Raw genomic sequence first — 15,719 nt, 5'->3', positions numbered from 1 at the left:
AAACCCATTTTTTTAATTAAATTTTAAATATTAGTATTAGCATTTTTTTTATAACTCATTTAAATAAGTTACATGTATAAGATTTAATTTTTAAATTCTATTCAATCTCATTTTAATTATTAAATTACTAATCATTAATCAAAATATTAAAATAGTCCTATTTTATATTTTAATAATTTATTTTAAACAAATTTTAATATAAATGAATTCATAGAAAAAAAAATCAATATCAATCAAGCTCTAGATCAATCCAACTTAAGTTGTTATTATGCATAACTCTTTACTTTTAATTTAATAATTAATTAGTAAAATTAGAAATCATAATGACAGTCATTTTGAAATCAAAATCACCATCACTAAAAAAAACTCACATTCTACTTTTGTAGAATTGCAGATAATGTCTTGCCATTTATAATAAGTCATTAAAAATACATGTTTTCAGCCACAATGGTAATCAAAAATAAATTATACCTGATCTAGTTAATTATTTAATTAATCTACTAAAATACCATTATTTTCTTTTTATAAAATTTAAATACTAAAAATTCAACTAAAAACTCCCAATTAACAAACATGAAACAAAATATCACAAAACAGACCAGTTAATACTTATGGGATTGGCAGCAACCGTGGCCAAATGGACAATCATTATAATCTGCATAAATATATGTACAAATGGAAAGACAAAATATCACATTTTTTTCACTTTTCTTTCTACAGAGCAAGTCCAAATGGGTAACATACTCATAAAACAACAAAATCAGAAATTACCTGAATGCAGTAAATCTTCTACGATTCTTTCCCAACTTGTTGGATGTTGTATTTGTTGATGAAGAACATATATTCTGATTTCTATCATATTCCTCTTTATCTTCCACAAATGCCTTCCCCACTATCTCCTGCAGCTCCATGAATCTCCTCTTCTTTACTTGCCTATCCTCCTCTGTCTCGTTCTCCAACCGAGCCAGCTCCGATAAATCTTCTGCATCCATTATCTTATCTATCTCTCTCGAACACCTCGGAAAGAACCGTTTACCCAATTCCACTGCAAAATTAACCAAATTTACAACCCAAAACAATCTTCAACTTTCACGATTTCCTATAAATATAAACTATAAATATCTGCATGGGTACCTTTTGAGCTTAGGTGTGGTGACTCAGTGGTTTGTTCAGGACTATTTATAGTATATTTTGTCATGAGTAAATATACCCGGGTTGGGGCGTTACAGGTAATATCATAGCCTACTCAGTGGTAGGAACAAAGTGTCATGGGGATCAACTCTTGAATTCCGAAGAAACAAATGAGATTGCGAAGTTGGGGAAATTGTGATATGTCCTAGGGGTGTTCAACCGGTTTAGTCTGGTTTTTCCTTTATTTTACAAATTGATTAACTGGACGATATTAGTAGTTTGACCGGTTCTAGTCGGTTAATTCAAATTTGAAAGGAATTTTATCTTAATTTAAAATTTAAAACTAATATTTACAAAAATATCTAATATAAATATCACCAGTTAAACATGTAGAAAAATAGCTCAACCGAAAATCGAACCGTTTAATCGGAACCGCTAGAATCGGTTAATCGGTAAAATGAAACCGATAAATTAACGGTTTTCCGGTTTTTTTGAAAGCTCTAAATGTCTCACCTCGGGAAATCCCAATAAATATGAAATTCTTATAAGAGTGAATCTAATAGACTATAAATATTTTTGAGCTTGGGTTTTAGTGACCAAACCACTATTTCTTTACGAGTAATGGTACCCATTCGGGGTTACAGGGCTATAGAATGAATCTAGATTCAAATGAGATCATATTTACCAGTTTTGGATAATGCTCTAAGCCTGTTGAGATGTTCTTCTTTGATCTTGAATGGTGCATCATTCAAGTCCACGGTTTTCTGCACCCCTGTGGCTGTCAACAAGAACTCTAAAGTCCCATTCACTTGAGCTATCTCCATGGCCACCTTTGCTTCCATAGGAAATAGAAGCCTCGCTAAGGTAACTGTTAACAATTACTGTTAAATTTTCGTAGAAGAAGAAACAGAATCAAGTATAAAAAAAAACTCGAATAAATCACCTCTGTTCTCAAAGTATAACAGCTGCGTTCTAACATCATCGCCTGCTAACGCAAGAGAAACAGATGCTTCTCCTAGCATTAACGCAGGCGCCCTCCCTTCAGCTTGTTCCAATATCTCTATACATAGACCATCCGTTGGAGATATTTTCCCTTCTTCTTTAGGTTTGTAATAATCTAAAGCCTTGGTAAGTCTTTTCGAAATTTGAAGAGCGTTTCTCCCATCTGGCGTAAGATCAGACGGTTGAGCTCCCTTTGTGAGAAGAGATACAATGATTTTAGGTTCTTTCCTCATTGAAGCAATATGTAGAACAGTATATCCTCTTGAATTCCTCCTGTTGATATCAGCTAAAGTGAGATTAAGAAGATCCATAGTAGTTTTGGAATTGCAGAAGGCAACTGCGTAATGGAGAGCACAGGCGTCGTCTAGAGTAGTATGCGCTTCGTTAAGAAGCATTCCTAGTAACTCAACATCATCCGATTCCAAAGCTCTGTGGATACGTTTTACATGTTTGTCAGGGAAATTGACAAGCGCAGGTTCGTCTAAGCCAAGCTCTAATCGTAAGTCCATGATTTGTTTCACGATATTCTCCGATAAGGTTCTTTCAAGAGTGACAACATCGATATCGGATTTGACAATGCAGTGAATACAGGCGATGAATAATTTCTCACAGGCATTTCCACAAACATCTGATGCGCTTAAAATTGGCAAGAGATCATCAGCTACAACCTTGTCAAGAATGTCTAGTAAGCGTCTCTTCATGAAACAAAAGAAAACGAATCAATCATCAATTGGTGATCATGAAGCTAATGAAGATTCATCATAATCATCATAAATTCATAACTATAAACTGTTAAACATCAATTTGTTCATTCATTCTTCAGTAAGGCTCAATCATTTTCAAAGATAGAGATTCTTACCTGATAAAGAGAAACGAGTTCAGATATCTGAAAGGTAAACGAAGCATATAACAATCCAACGAAGAAATCCACAGCCGGTCTACAAGTAACATGCGAGCAATCTTCATCAGCGCAAACACAGACACCATCCGGAAGCGGTTTCACCTTTCCAGTATACAAATAAGCTAAAATAATAGCTAAAACATCGAAGCTCAAATTAATATCCTTAAGCAATCCTTCAAATTCCAGTTTAACTCCTCTTTCTTTACCAGAGAACGCGTTTTTGAAATAAGGACTTCTCGCGGATAATATACACCGATGGACGGGGATTTCTCTGTCTCCTTCGACGATGATCGTAGCATCGGAAAAGGATGAGTTAAGAACAATAGATGAATTGAAGATTGACTCGAGATTTTCTGATAGTTTTCTTAGGGATTCTATACCTGGTGATTCCGTATTGACTATATCGCATATACTACTGCTTCCACTTATATCGTTAGAATCGGAGAAAGTCATTCGAGCGTCCATGGAAAGAAACAAAAGGAAATTTCAAAAAGAGAGAAAGAGAGCTATGGTACGAAGAACGGCGTGGAAGTGACGAAGTTGCATTGACAAGTGAGAATCGCCATTGGAATCGCCATTAGAACGGAAGGAAGAAGAAGAAGCAGTTTCTTCTTGCGGTCAACTGTAATCATTGACGCGAGATTGAGAAATGATGACCGTTCGATCATTTCAAATCTTCTCTCTCTTTGGACTAAGTCTAACCAATAAATGAATAACGCGTGGACCAATAGTAATAAAAAAATATAGTTGTCCCCATTCAGCCATTCCATTTATTTTAATGTCACAATGTTTAGTTATTTATGATTTTTATTAGATTTATAAATATATATATAATTATTTGATGAAAATTAAGTTTTTACTTAGTTTAATTATTATAAAAAAAAATTATATATTTAAATTTTATAAAATTAAATGAAAAATGTTTTAATTTTTAAAAAGAGTTTATGTATATTTAAAAATATTATAATTAATGAATTAAATAATTTGATGATTAAAAAAATATGATTATGTGAGTTTTTAGTAAAATTTATAAAAACTCATTGATGTTGGGTTATTTAATGAAAAAAAAAGTAAGTTATTTATATTTTTAATAATTTGATTGATAAAATAAATAATTTAATAATTGATTTTTTCTATTAGAGAACTTAAAAATTCCAAAATCAAATGAGCTCTTAGCACTTAAAGTATATCTTATTTTTATTATTAGAACCTCTTATTATTATAGTAATGTCCCAATTTCGTTTTTCGAAATAAACTATATATTATTAATACAAATTCAAAACACTTGCAATTTGTTATTATTAATCTCTTGTTTATTTAAATATTAATGCATTGGTTTGTGAGTTATTAATTATTTGAATTTTTTAATTGATTTTAAAATTGTCTATTAATGGCTTTGTTCTTGTTTTGTAGTGAGTTATTTAATTGTTAATGATTTTAAGAAGTTGAAATTTGTTTGATAATATTTTTTAAAAGTTATTAATATATAATGATTTAAAATATATATATATATATATATATATATTTTAATTGAGTAATATGATTAATAAAAAAATAAAAATAATTATGTTCAAATTATTTAAATGTTCCAAACAAGACCTAAATAAGGTGTAGTTATTAAACCTTAATACCAATGATATCTTTTGATCAGGTCAACTGTAGTAGAGTAAATTTTTGTAAAGGAACTTATTGGTCAATAATCATAGTTCAATTTCACATTGTTAATTTAAAATAAATAAATATAATAAATTAACATATATAATTTTTCAAATAAATTTTCTAATTTTATTTATTTATATCATAATACAATGACTTAAAAAACATGTATAAACTTCCTAAATTATTAAATGCAACATTGAAAATACTTGTAACTTAGTTTTAACAAAAAATATATATTACAAAACCTTACCTTATCGATTGTGATACTTACAACAACAACAAAAAAAAATCCCAAAATCCCGATTCTAGCACAACACAACACGTTCATTGATGTACATTCAATGAAAATAAAACTTAAAACAAGTACACATATTTTCTTAAAACAAAATTGTAGAAGTATATGAAAACCATGTATAGTTATTGCCCAAATGATCCAATACATAAGAACAAAAATTATACACAGTTCCCATAAGAAAGAACCAATGAATTTACAAAAAGAAAACCAACCCTAGAATTAAGTAGATTATCCAACATTGGTGGGGGTGGGGATGTAAATTCATTGTGATGCTACTTTTCTGTTCATCAAGTCATGATAATAGAGCAACAAACACATGGGCTGACCAAATATGCTGAAAGAGCACCAAAATATCATATTTCCCACCTGAAGAAATCCAATTTAAAGATAAAATAACTTCTTTAACTTATGGAATGGAAGCTATCCATTTGCATGAAATAAGCCTTGTTCGGATTGGAGTTAAAAATAATGATTGATGATGAATTTGAGAAGGTGATGATTTTGTTGGTAAAAAAGACTTAAAGAGTATTAATATGTAATGATAAAATAAAAAATAATAATTTAAAATAGAAAGTATTTTGGGTAATGAATTAAGTGATGTTGATAGAAGAGAAGGAGATTGATATGATATTTTTGAATTATGGTTATTTAAATAACCTATACCGAACAAGGCCTTTGATATAGATTTTTTCTGCTGGACCCAGATCCAGAAAACAAATTCAGGCTTCAAATAAAGAAAGAAACAAAAACAGGGCTAGGCTCTCCTTTTGCATTTGGGTTTGGTCTGAGTTTGGATAAGAAAATGTCATTAAGAAGAGATACTTCACAAATAAAAAGTGTTTAAAAAAAAGTTATGGACAGTTTCTCATCCAAATCCAAACTCAAAGCAAAAATGTTTTTCCAAATGTGCATACTAGATGTCACAAGTAGTAACCAAATTAAAATTTTAGTTTATAAATGTCTATATCTAAACCAACCACATTTTCCATATCAAAATTTATTGGTTTCTCAATGAGATCCAGATCCATCTATAAATGTTTTTCCATATGGGGCCAAAGCTGAGTTAAGATAAAAAGTAAGTGGTTTTTCACTTTTAGTTCTTTCTTTTGGATGAATAATGTGTAAACTTAATCTGAGAGATTTTAGTGGAGAGTAATACCATTGAGTTCTGAAACTTATTTTGCAGGTAATTTGTCACGATGACGAGTGGAACCTGATCCAGAGTGCGACCAGAAAGTATAAAAATCGTAGTTAGTTAAATGGGAACCTAAAGAAAAGACGGTATAAATTCTCCAAAATTGTGTACCTGAAACATGATACCAAGAAAAGCCCAAAATTTGAAGATGTGACAAGGTACAGCAATACATAACTGCAAAAGAAAAGAAAAAAATTTGATTGTTGGTGGAACATGTTTTTTCCACAGATAACTGAATTATGGAGACAAAGGGAATGACGGACAAGAACAAAATCATACCTCGTGGAAAATAGCGGATGCAAGGAAGGATATCAATACAGCCACCATCTGTTTCCAATCCAAGATATCAATAAGAACAATGCATTACTTGAACAACAAAAATCATAGACACTAGAATCTGACAAAATACAGTGGCCATTATCCAAGCAAACTTGACATAAAAGGTAGAAAGACATGGAGAGACCTCAACAAATAATGCACTAGAAATGAAAGCAAAATAATTCATAACGAGGTGCTCAAAACGTATAAAGAAAGGATATTTTACCTTAGGAATTCCATTTCGTAAGCATGGAAAATAAATATGGCGGACCATCCACTTATGCACAGGCTGTAATCAGTGAAAAGTTCTCATCAATTATACAACAAACAATTCAGTAATCAAAACTACTAGTGAAAAGAATTAGTCCGGTAGTTGGAGATTTCATTCATAGATTGGAGGTCAGGTCAAGAATCCAAACCTTACTATGATGGTTACAAAAAATTATACGACAAACAACTCGCCACTCAAAACTATCAGCACTACTATTTTGCTACATTCTACGAGGTTCTCAAAAATTAAGGTTCCTTTACTGTTTCCATTTGAAAATACTGTTTCCTTTTAAATATTTCATCAGGATGATCACATTTGGAACATAACTTAGAGCTTGTTTGATTTAGGATTTATTTAACAATAAACTGGATTTTTTAGATGGATTATTTGAGTTTATTTGGGCTAATTGACTAAAATATGAATTTGTATTTAATATTTAAAATGGCTATAAAAAATAAAGTAATGATATTTTGGTATTTTAGTTAATGATTTGATAGATGATGTGACGGTGGTTTATTTAGAATAAATCCAAATAATCCGAATCAAATAAGCCCTAGTTAGATACAGATTCAAAAATGTATTGGCAGTTTCTCATCTGGATCCTCCAAAATCGTTGACACGCAACTATACAAGCAACCAAAACAAAACAGAAGCACAATCTTTTCAATGGGTAAAGGACTAAAATAGAAAACTACTCTGCTTTTTTTGTGTGTGAAAAAAACCACCAAGAACATAGCCACACAAGGAAAAAAAAAGTGGAAACAAACAATAAACTTTAAGAGGAAGCTGCAAATTGGTTATAGGTGCTTACCATATTCCACATTCTCCAGTACTGAAACGAGCTCATAGAGGAGATCCAAAGAATGTATGTCAGTAAGATAGTGAACAATAAGGATAATATGAAATTAAAAATACACTAAACTAACTTATTCTACCTCCTCCACTGACTTAGCATTCCACCAATCTTTGTAGAACTCACGATCACCAAAGCGGAGTAGCTCAGCAAGTATGTTCAACCTATATTTGCAACATAATGCAAGAAAACCAGAATGACGTGGTTGAGAATAATATGTAAAATCAAATACAGTGTAATATGAACAAGATGAAATCGATCATGAAAGACAAAATACATACCAGAGGTGAAAAAAGCAGTAGAACATGCAGAGCCATACATATAAATTTGGAACAGAAAGCTTCAGAACTCTTTCTAAGCCATACAAGAAATTTCCTTTCAGAGGATGCTGTGAGTTCTTAACAATAGGATTGATGTACTGTGGAATCATATTGAATAATGTTAGCAAGCTTTAGGAGGGGGACATGGAACGTTAAGCACGCAATCCGAAAATAACTTACCTGTTCTACAATGAAACCCATCAGGCCTGTAAATATAACCAACTTGATCAGTTGACGAGCAACCCAACCCTTTCTTATGCATGCAGTACGAGGATAACTTGGCTACAAAAGGAAATTTGTGTGTTTGAGAAGAAAAAAATGATGTTATTGCATTTAGCCAGGTAATGTTAGTTATTGCATATGGAAGTGACTTGGTTGCTCTGTGTAACCTATATAAATAAACAAGGTATCATGAAGGTTGTAATACCTTCTAACAAGTACATCTAATTTAAAAGGTATAAATCTGAAAAAAAGAAGAAGAAGATGAGCGCAAATAAAAAATAACAACTATTCTTCACAAGCTAGCTCAAAAAGGTAAAATCATCAAAATAACACGGGATGCTACCATATAAAAACAAAACAGGATTGAAGTACAATTTTAGTCTAAGGGCCTCTATAAACACTGAAACAGAAAATATTACATCTGGAGGTTTATGTAATGGTACATGAATTATAATGAAGGAAAAAGCCGCTAACACTTCCATAAAGCTCTCACTATTTTGCTGGAAATCAAATTTCTATTAGTCAACAATATACGAATTTTGTCAAATCATTACAAGGATTACAACAGGTGGGAAAAGAATAAGAGAACAGGACAGTAACCACTGACAAAAAAAATAGTGTCCACACCAAGACAAGTAAGAAAGGGAATATGGTTTGGCAAGAAAATTATAAGAACATTGTTCCTTGAGCTAATTCTTCAATAAAAGTATGAAATCATATTATTGTAATTTACATACAAACAGAAGATGAATAACTTATAGGGAAATCAGAGAAAAATATTACCTGGTAACAAAGCGTTGGAGCCAACATGAAATATATCAAACTTTTACAGTTAACATCATAAGAATAGTACAAATTTGAACTATATGGCACCTCCCCCTTGCATACAAAATGAAAAGAAAAATATATTATCATTAGATCATAATGTAAACAAGACTCTGTAATGCGAAACACATCACAGATGAAAAGATTGCTAGAGAAACAAGAATATGGGTAGAACCTAGCTCGAAAATAAAAAATTTCAGATATAATGCTGCAGTGTCCATAGTTACTTTTATCACTTATGCACACACAACAAGAATATGGAATAGGAATACAACAGACCATTACCTTAACACATGCCTGAGAAAGCGCTCTCAAGTCGTAATTTGTGTGTGCATACGACACCAACTTTAACCAAACAATGCAAGCAAAGAGCATCAACGTGACACCAGATAAAACAGCAGAATCACACCTGCAAAGTTTTTTGTTTGAGAAAGAGTGAACTATTCATTAAAGATATTTCCTTTGAACACGAGAAACATTCAATTAGTATAAAACGAGCTGAAAGAGAAATGAAACAAAATCAAAGAAAAATTAGATTCCAATAAGATCAAGGAAGTCTCATCCGTTGCATATTCCTTTCTTCTTGATAGATGCGAGTGTAAGGAGAATGAAACAGTTTATATCAATGTTAGTGAATACTTGTAGAAAATTGGAGGTTTCACATATTCAATTGCTTAAAATTTGTGAGCCTTTTCATGGTCTTCAATATACTACTCTTTACTACTTTCTCCTTAAATACATCAATTGTAATAACCAAGATTCAGTATTATTAAATTGTGAATTGTGAATGAGGAATTAAGATTTTGGAGTAAAGTTGAAGTTGGGATAAAAAGGGGGGTTGAATACTAATATTAAGTAGGAATTAGGGGGTGGCAATATTTATGTGCCACTTGGCAATATTGCAAAGAAAGATGGGTGCATGGTCTTTCACCCATTTCTCTCTCTTTTGTTAGGATTATCTTCTCATCTATTTTTCTTGTTCTTCAACCAACAGCCCTCTCCATCTCCATTTCAATTGAATTTCTTTCTATCTTCTTCAAAGTTGAAGTCTACAAGGTGAGTTACAACGAGAGGAAGCACCCAACATCGCTAAGGGAATTTCAGGTAAGTGAATGTATATATATTTGGCCTTTAGGGCTCTACATTCAAAAGTACTAAGGTTGATTTGGTTGAGGTAAGTGGCGAGTAGTTTTAACGTTAGGTGATTCTTATGTTGTGGCTATGTAATGTGAAGAAAGACAAGTTATATTAGTATGTGTAAAACTATTAAGTGTGGGTAAGATTTAGTTGATGCATGTTAGGTTCCTTCCACTTAGTGGATGCATGTTATGTTTCTTCCACTAAGAAACTTAGTGGATGCATGTTATGTTTCTTCCGTTAGTCGGATGCACGTTATGTTATGTATTGCCTACTTTTGCTAAAACCCCTAACCTATGTTAAGTAAGAAGTAGAATAAATAACAAGATGTTATCATGATTCATTATGCACAAGTATATAATTGTATTTTACATTGCTTACTTAGCATTAGGCTAATAGTTCAACTTTTGATTTAGGTGAGGATGCTAAATCACATTCTGATGTTTAAGTGCAGTCGAAGATAAGTGATCGTGAGGTGATTTTGTGCTTGGCAAGGCTTATAGACTTGTAGAATAAGTCAAGTAAAGTATTTTGGTAGTTGTCATAGTAATTGACAACTAGATGAAGTAAATATAATTTGGGATTAGATTTTTGTAAGAAAATAGACAATCTCGCTATGTTATGTTGTGGAAAAATTGTAAGGCAATTAGAAGTATAAATTATGGGAAGTTTGAATGTTGTGAAAAACAGACAATCTAGTAATTGAGAAAATTAGAAGATAAGAGTGAAGAGATATGACAAGAACAAAAAAGTTTCAAAATCATTTCTTTTACATTTACCAAACCTACATGTTCCTTTAAAAATATTTTTATACTAAATGTCGAGTCTCGTGACGATCTTTGGGTCGTTACATCAATGATCTATTAAACAGTAAAACACCAGGAGTAAGTTAGCAATTTATGGAATCATGTGTGAACTCAACCTCAATTAGGTTTAAAAGAAATGAACTCATTTTTTTGTTCACAACTAAGAGAAAGAAATGAACTGCCTGAAATCTCTTCATTGATGGGTCACTTGGACAAATGTTCAAATGCAACATTGTAAGCAAATGGGCAATCAGCTACCAAAAGAACTACATTTGTGATTGAAAGTTTTTTTTCTTTGTTGAATGTAGGAAGCTAGCATGACCCCACACAAGTATGACCTCCACTTCAACTTAAAGTGTTCTAAATGGGAATTGAACCTGTGACCTATGGTCTCTTAGTTGTGATTGAAAGTTAAGTTTCAATCATTTCTACGCATGATAAAAGATAGACTCCTATCCACAGCGTCTTATTGGAGCTATAATATAGTTTTATGCTTTTCTCAAGTGAGCACCACCTGTCACTTGATGTATTTCTTCAAATTCATAACTACACATGTGATGACTTGTACATATATGGATTCTTTCCAACCATAGTAGATGACCTTTGCGCCGATTATGGTTATTAATGGAATTTCCATTTTTCAAAAAAATGTATACAGTTTAATAGAGTGGAGAGATCAATTTACCTTAAACTATAATCGCATGGCTTTAAAGCAAAATGATTGCGATTTTCAAGATGCTAATGGAGAAAGGTAACCAATTTATTAAAATATTTGACAACTAACCTGAGAATCACAATAATTGGATACAGAACTACAGCAGTAGTTATGAGTGTATGTAGAATAACAACAACCTGCAGTATACCATTTGAAGTGCATTAGCATCAGAGTTTAATGCATGTCAATATCTCTAATTATCATGTTAAGACAGTAATTACTTCATGTCAACTTTCATTTTTTTTAAAGTAAGGTAAAAGCCTTTGATTGTTAATAAACAAACTAAAGACAAAAACTATATCCAAGGCTTTCAAGTAGCTCAACATAGTTGCCTTTTTTCATTGACCCGAAACTAAACGAATAAATTTTTTTGCCCTTATTTGTCTACAAGGTTAGATTAGATTCACACAGTTGAAACTAAACAACCAACCAACTAGCACATGACCATGTGCCATCTACAAACTTACAAAGTCTAGTGAAATTTGCAAATTAGCAAATCTAGCAATGCAATTATGCTTTACATTTCAAAATTTAGCAACTTGTTCTCACCATCTCTATAGTGTATTTAAAGTTAAAGACTATATGCAATGCATTTACGGAATCAATATTAGCAATCTAGGGAAAGCATAAGATACGGGAAAAACGAAAAGAGGCATAAAAGAGTCCAGATAAAGTATCCTTTCACCAATTTCCAAACATACAGCAGTTTTCTTTTCATATGTAAGATGAATATTTATAGACTAAATGCACAGAATTTACTGATTCTAATGTCTTAGCATCCTAGGAAAAGAAGAAGATTCAGGAAAAAGAAACATGAAAAGTCCATATAAAGTAACCATTCACCAATTTCCATACATACAGCAGGTTTCTTTACATGTGTAAGATGAATATTTATAGACTATATGCAAAGAATTTACTGTTCCAATGTCTTAGCACCCTAGAAAAAACAGAAGATTCAAGAAAAAAAAAGAAGAATAAAAAGTCAAGATAAAGTATTCATTCACCTTCGAAACATACAATAGTTTTCTTTGCATGTGTAAGATGAATATTTTATAGACTATATGCAAAGCATTTACTGGTTCCATTATCTAAGCATCCTAGGGAAAACAGAAGATACATGAAAAGGGGGAAAAAAGGAAAGAAAAAAAAAGTCACAATAAAGTATCCACTCACCAATTCTACACATACTACACTTTTCTTTACATGTGCAAGATGAATATATAAAGTCTGTAGTTATTAAAAAAAAAGTAAAGACTATGTGCAAAGCATTTACTGATTCCAATGTATTAGCATCCTAGGGAAATCAGAGGATACAGGAAAAGGAAAAATAAAAGAAGGCATAAAAAAGTCAAGATAATGTATCCAGTCGTCAATTTCCAGAATTACAGCAGTTTCTTTTTCATTTGTAAGATGTATAAGTCAAATCCATAAAGAGGGGAAAGAAACCAGTTGATATGAAACAGTTATCCCGGTTATATTTTTTTTGTCAATAACCACTTAGATGATCAGATAAATAGGAGTGAAATGTACTCAGATTCGACTCACTTACTATCTCAGATATACAATTCTTCTGCACCAACTTTTCCACAGAAAAGGCACCAACAGGGAATATTGGAAGAGTAAGACTGCAGTTCAAAATTATTATGTATCAGGTGAGCATATTATCTTTCAGTAAAGTTAAAATAAATAAAAAAGGCGTACAAACTGGAGCAAAAAACACATTACCAGCACATCAAGAGTGGCCAATCCCTTAATGACCCCGAACTAAACCAAAATCCAGATTGAATCAACCAACCATACTGCATAAAATAGAAACTATGTCATCTGAATCCACTAGTGCAAAAAAAATTCCTTCATGTATCTATACAAAATATCCATAGGATATGGGAACTTCTATAAATTAAATTGTTCAAGAACTCACAAGCATGCTTTAAGCATATAAGAAAACAAGTAGGATGTGCAAACCTTCATTAAATTTTCAATGATTAGCCGACTGTTCACTGCAACAAGCACCACTATACATAAGTTGAAAAGGCCTGCATGACTCTGCCAATAATTTAACAAGTGATAAGGTATTAGCTTTGCAATGAAACATATACACCCCCAATTCAATGTTTTAACCATGAAGACTACTAGACTAGTTAAGCATAAAATATTCCCTAGTGATGTACAACCTTTTCTATGTGATATATGTTACTTATGTATTCTGTGTTCAATTGCTTATTGCTCTGAGCATCTATTAATTCTTATAGCTATCCTAGTAACTTCTATAACAAGGTGGATGATCTAGAAAGAACACAACATAAGGACATTCAGAGGAAAGCAGAATGTTCGATCAAGAAATGAGGAATTTGCGTAGGATAGGATTATTTTGATTGGATAGGAATCTAATGTCTAGATTATGTTATTGTGCTTTTCAATTATATTCCCTTACCTTAAAATGATCAATTTGAAAAAAAGAAGCGCAATTGAAGAAATATTTTTCCTTTTATAATAACAATGATTTTACCATATGCCCATAATCCAGGTTCTCCAAGTATACATTGGAACTTTACTTTTAAGTAACATTTGAGTTTTGAAAACTAATATGGTAATAATTAGGTCAATGATCACCCAACCAAGACATGATTTACAAGATACCCTGAAACTTTAACATAGAACAATTTGGACCAGAACCTCCATAAGACTAACATACTATGTATCGAGCCAACCTCAACGATGGAAGATGAAAAGGATTCAACTTAGCATGCTTTAAAGTGAATATATATAGTTGTCGAGTAAAAACACCTGTTTGAATATAGCGTCAGAACTCAGCGGACTCTCCTTTATTCTCCTATGCGCAGGAGCAGACGGTCGGAGAGAAGATTTATGGAAACTATCATTTTCTCTATCGTCTCCTCCATTCGCTACCCTTTCGCCACCATCCTTGCCGTTATTACAGATTTGACCAGCGTCACTGCCAAGACCGTTAGCTCCGGATGAGTTCCCATTCGAGGAATTCGAATCAGTCATCGCCGCGGCGGCGTTTGACCGTCTGTGAAGCGAGTGATTCCGATCCATCAAAGTTGTTGTCGTCGTGCCGACGATTTCTCGCGAATCAAGCATCGTTACAGTTTAGAATAAGGAAACGCTGGTTGGCGGTGAGGAAGAAGAGGAGTGCGTTCATAGAAGATAAGAAGAAGACATAGATTTGAAGAAATCTGCGTTTGAGAATTGAGATAGAGCTAGAAGAAGAAGAAGAAGAAGATACTGAAGTTAATCGCAGAGCAGGGCATGGGCGATTTGAATGGAGAACTCAAGTACTACTTTACTGTTTACACAAGATACTAAATATACTTGTCCCTTAACTTTTATAATTCAATCGATTTTGACCTCATCTAAATTAAACATCAATTTGTACCTCAAACTATTGCGGTAAGCAACCAATTACTCCATTAATAGAAATGTTTGAATAATCTATAATATTTGCGACAAAACATGACATAAAAAAAAAATTATTCAATAAGTTTTCAGACCCCTCGTATATTTACAACATGAACGATTAAATCAACTAGGGCCGGACCTAAAAAAATATTGAAAATATTAATAATTTTATATTAAAATAGCCTAAAAAATATTGAAAATATTAATAATTTTATATTAAAATAGTTTAATTTATTTGGTTTAAATGATATAATAGTTTTGAAGATGTTTTAAGCTCAAATTTTGTTAAAGTAATTTTTTTATAATAATTTTGGGGCCATAAACGGTGATATTGGTTGTTTTACTCTAGGGTCGGCCTGAACTCCTCGATTGACTTTTTGAAACGTGAAATTGTAATAATCTTATATTATAAATAATTAATTTACATTAATCATAATAACCCAAATCAGACCAGCTATCATTATAATTAATTCAATATTTTACACTCTTAGAAATAGTAATTTGGAGCCTTTAAACTAAGAGCTTGTTTGATTAGGAATTATTTGAAAATAATTTGAAATTTTTAGTGTTTTTTTTAGAAAAGACTTTAAGGAGACTAGGATATCCCCTCTCGCTAGGGATGTCAACTTAGTGGTTCGGAGCGGAT

The 15,719-nt window shown here is 31.9% G+C and overlaps 2 protein-coding genes across 2 annotated transcripts; both read right to left on the bottom strand.

The window, feature by feature from the left end:
* Positions 1–492: 492 nt before the first annotated feature.
* LOC124933626 (BTB/POZ domain and ankyrin repeat-containing protein NPR1-like) lies at positions 493–3,635 on the bottom strand. Its single transcript, XM_047474060.1, has 5 exons — positions 2,993–3,635; positions 2,075–2,828; positions 1,817–1,999; positions 772–1,045; positions 493–655 (listed from the first exon to the last, which is right to left on the bottom strand). The coding sequence occupies exons 1-5, from the start codon at positions 3,497–3,499 to the stop codon at positions 649–651; spliced, it is 1,725 nt and encodes a 574-aa protein (XP_047330016.1). The 5' UTR covers positions 3,500–3,635; the 3' UTR covers positions 493–648.
* A 1,412-nt stretch (positions 3,636–5,047) lies between these two features.
* On the bottom strand, positions 5,048–14,917 carry LOC124933627 (diacylglycerol O-acyltransferase 1-like). Its single transcript, XM_047474061.1, has 16 exons — positions 14,438–14,917; positions 13,616–13,696; positions 13,376–13,449; positions 13,200–13,275; positions 11,720–11,787; positions 9,278–9,401; positions 8,951–9,046; positions 8,126–8,227; positions 7,907–8,043; positions 7,708–7,789; positions 7,584–7,604; positions 6,728–6,790; positions 6,463–6,510; positions 6,295–6,357; positions 6,148–6,201; positions 5,048–5,354 (listed from the first exon to the last, which is right to left on the bottom strand). The coding sequence occupies exons 1-16, from the start codon at positions 14,753–14,755 to the stop codon at positions 5,250–5,252; spliced, it is 1,512 nt and encodes a 503-aa protein (XP_047330017.1). The 5' UTR covers positions 14,756–14,917; the 3' UTR covers positions 5,048–5,249.
* Between the last annotated feature and the right edge of the window lie 802 nt (positions 14,918–15,719).

Source organism: Impatiens glandulifera, chromosome 4 (genome assembly GCF_907164915.1).
Source record: "Impatiens glandulifera chromosome 4, dImpGla2.1, whole genome shotgun sequence".
Lineage (NCBI taxonomy): Eukaryota > Viridiplantae > Streptophyta > Magnoliopsida > Ericales > Balsaminaceae > Impatiens > Impatiens glandulifera.
This window is presented reverse-complemented; position numbering and strand designations above follow the sequence as displayed.

Coding starts and splice junctions, on each gene's coding strand:
- LOC124933627 (XM_047474061.1), bottom strand. CDS start 14,755: ATGCTTGATTCGCGAGAAATCGTCGGCACGACGACAACAACTTTGATG. Junction 6,511..6,727: donor TACGAAATGGAATTCCTAAG/GTAAAATATCCT, acceptor GATTGGAAACAG/ATGGTGGCTGTATTGATATC. Junction 6,202..6,294: donor TTCTTGGTATCATGTTTCAG/GTACACAATTTT, acceptor ACTCTGGATCAG/GTTCCACTCGTCATCGTGAC.
- LOC124933626 (XM_047474060.1), bottom strand. CDS start 3,499: ATGGACGCTCGAATGACTTTCTCCGATTCTAACGATATAAGTGGAAGC. Junction 2,829..2,992: donor AACTCGTTTCTCTTTATCAG/GTAAGAATCTCT, acceptor TGTTTCATGAAG/AGACGCTTACTAGACATTCT. Junction 2,000..2,074: donor GTTATACTTTGAGAACAGAG/GTGATTTATTCG, acceptor AATTGTTAACAG/TTACCTTAGCGAGGCTTCTA.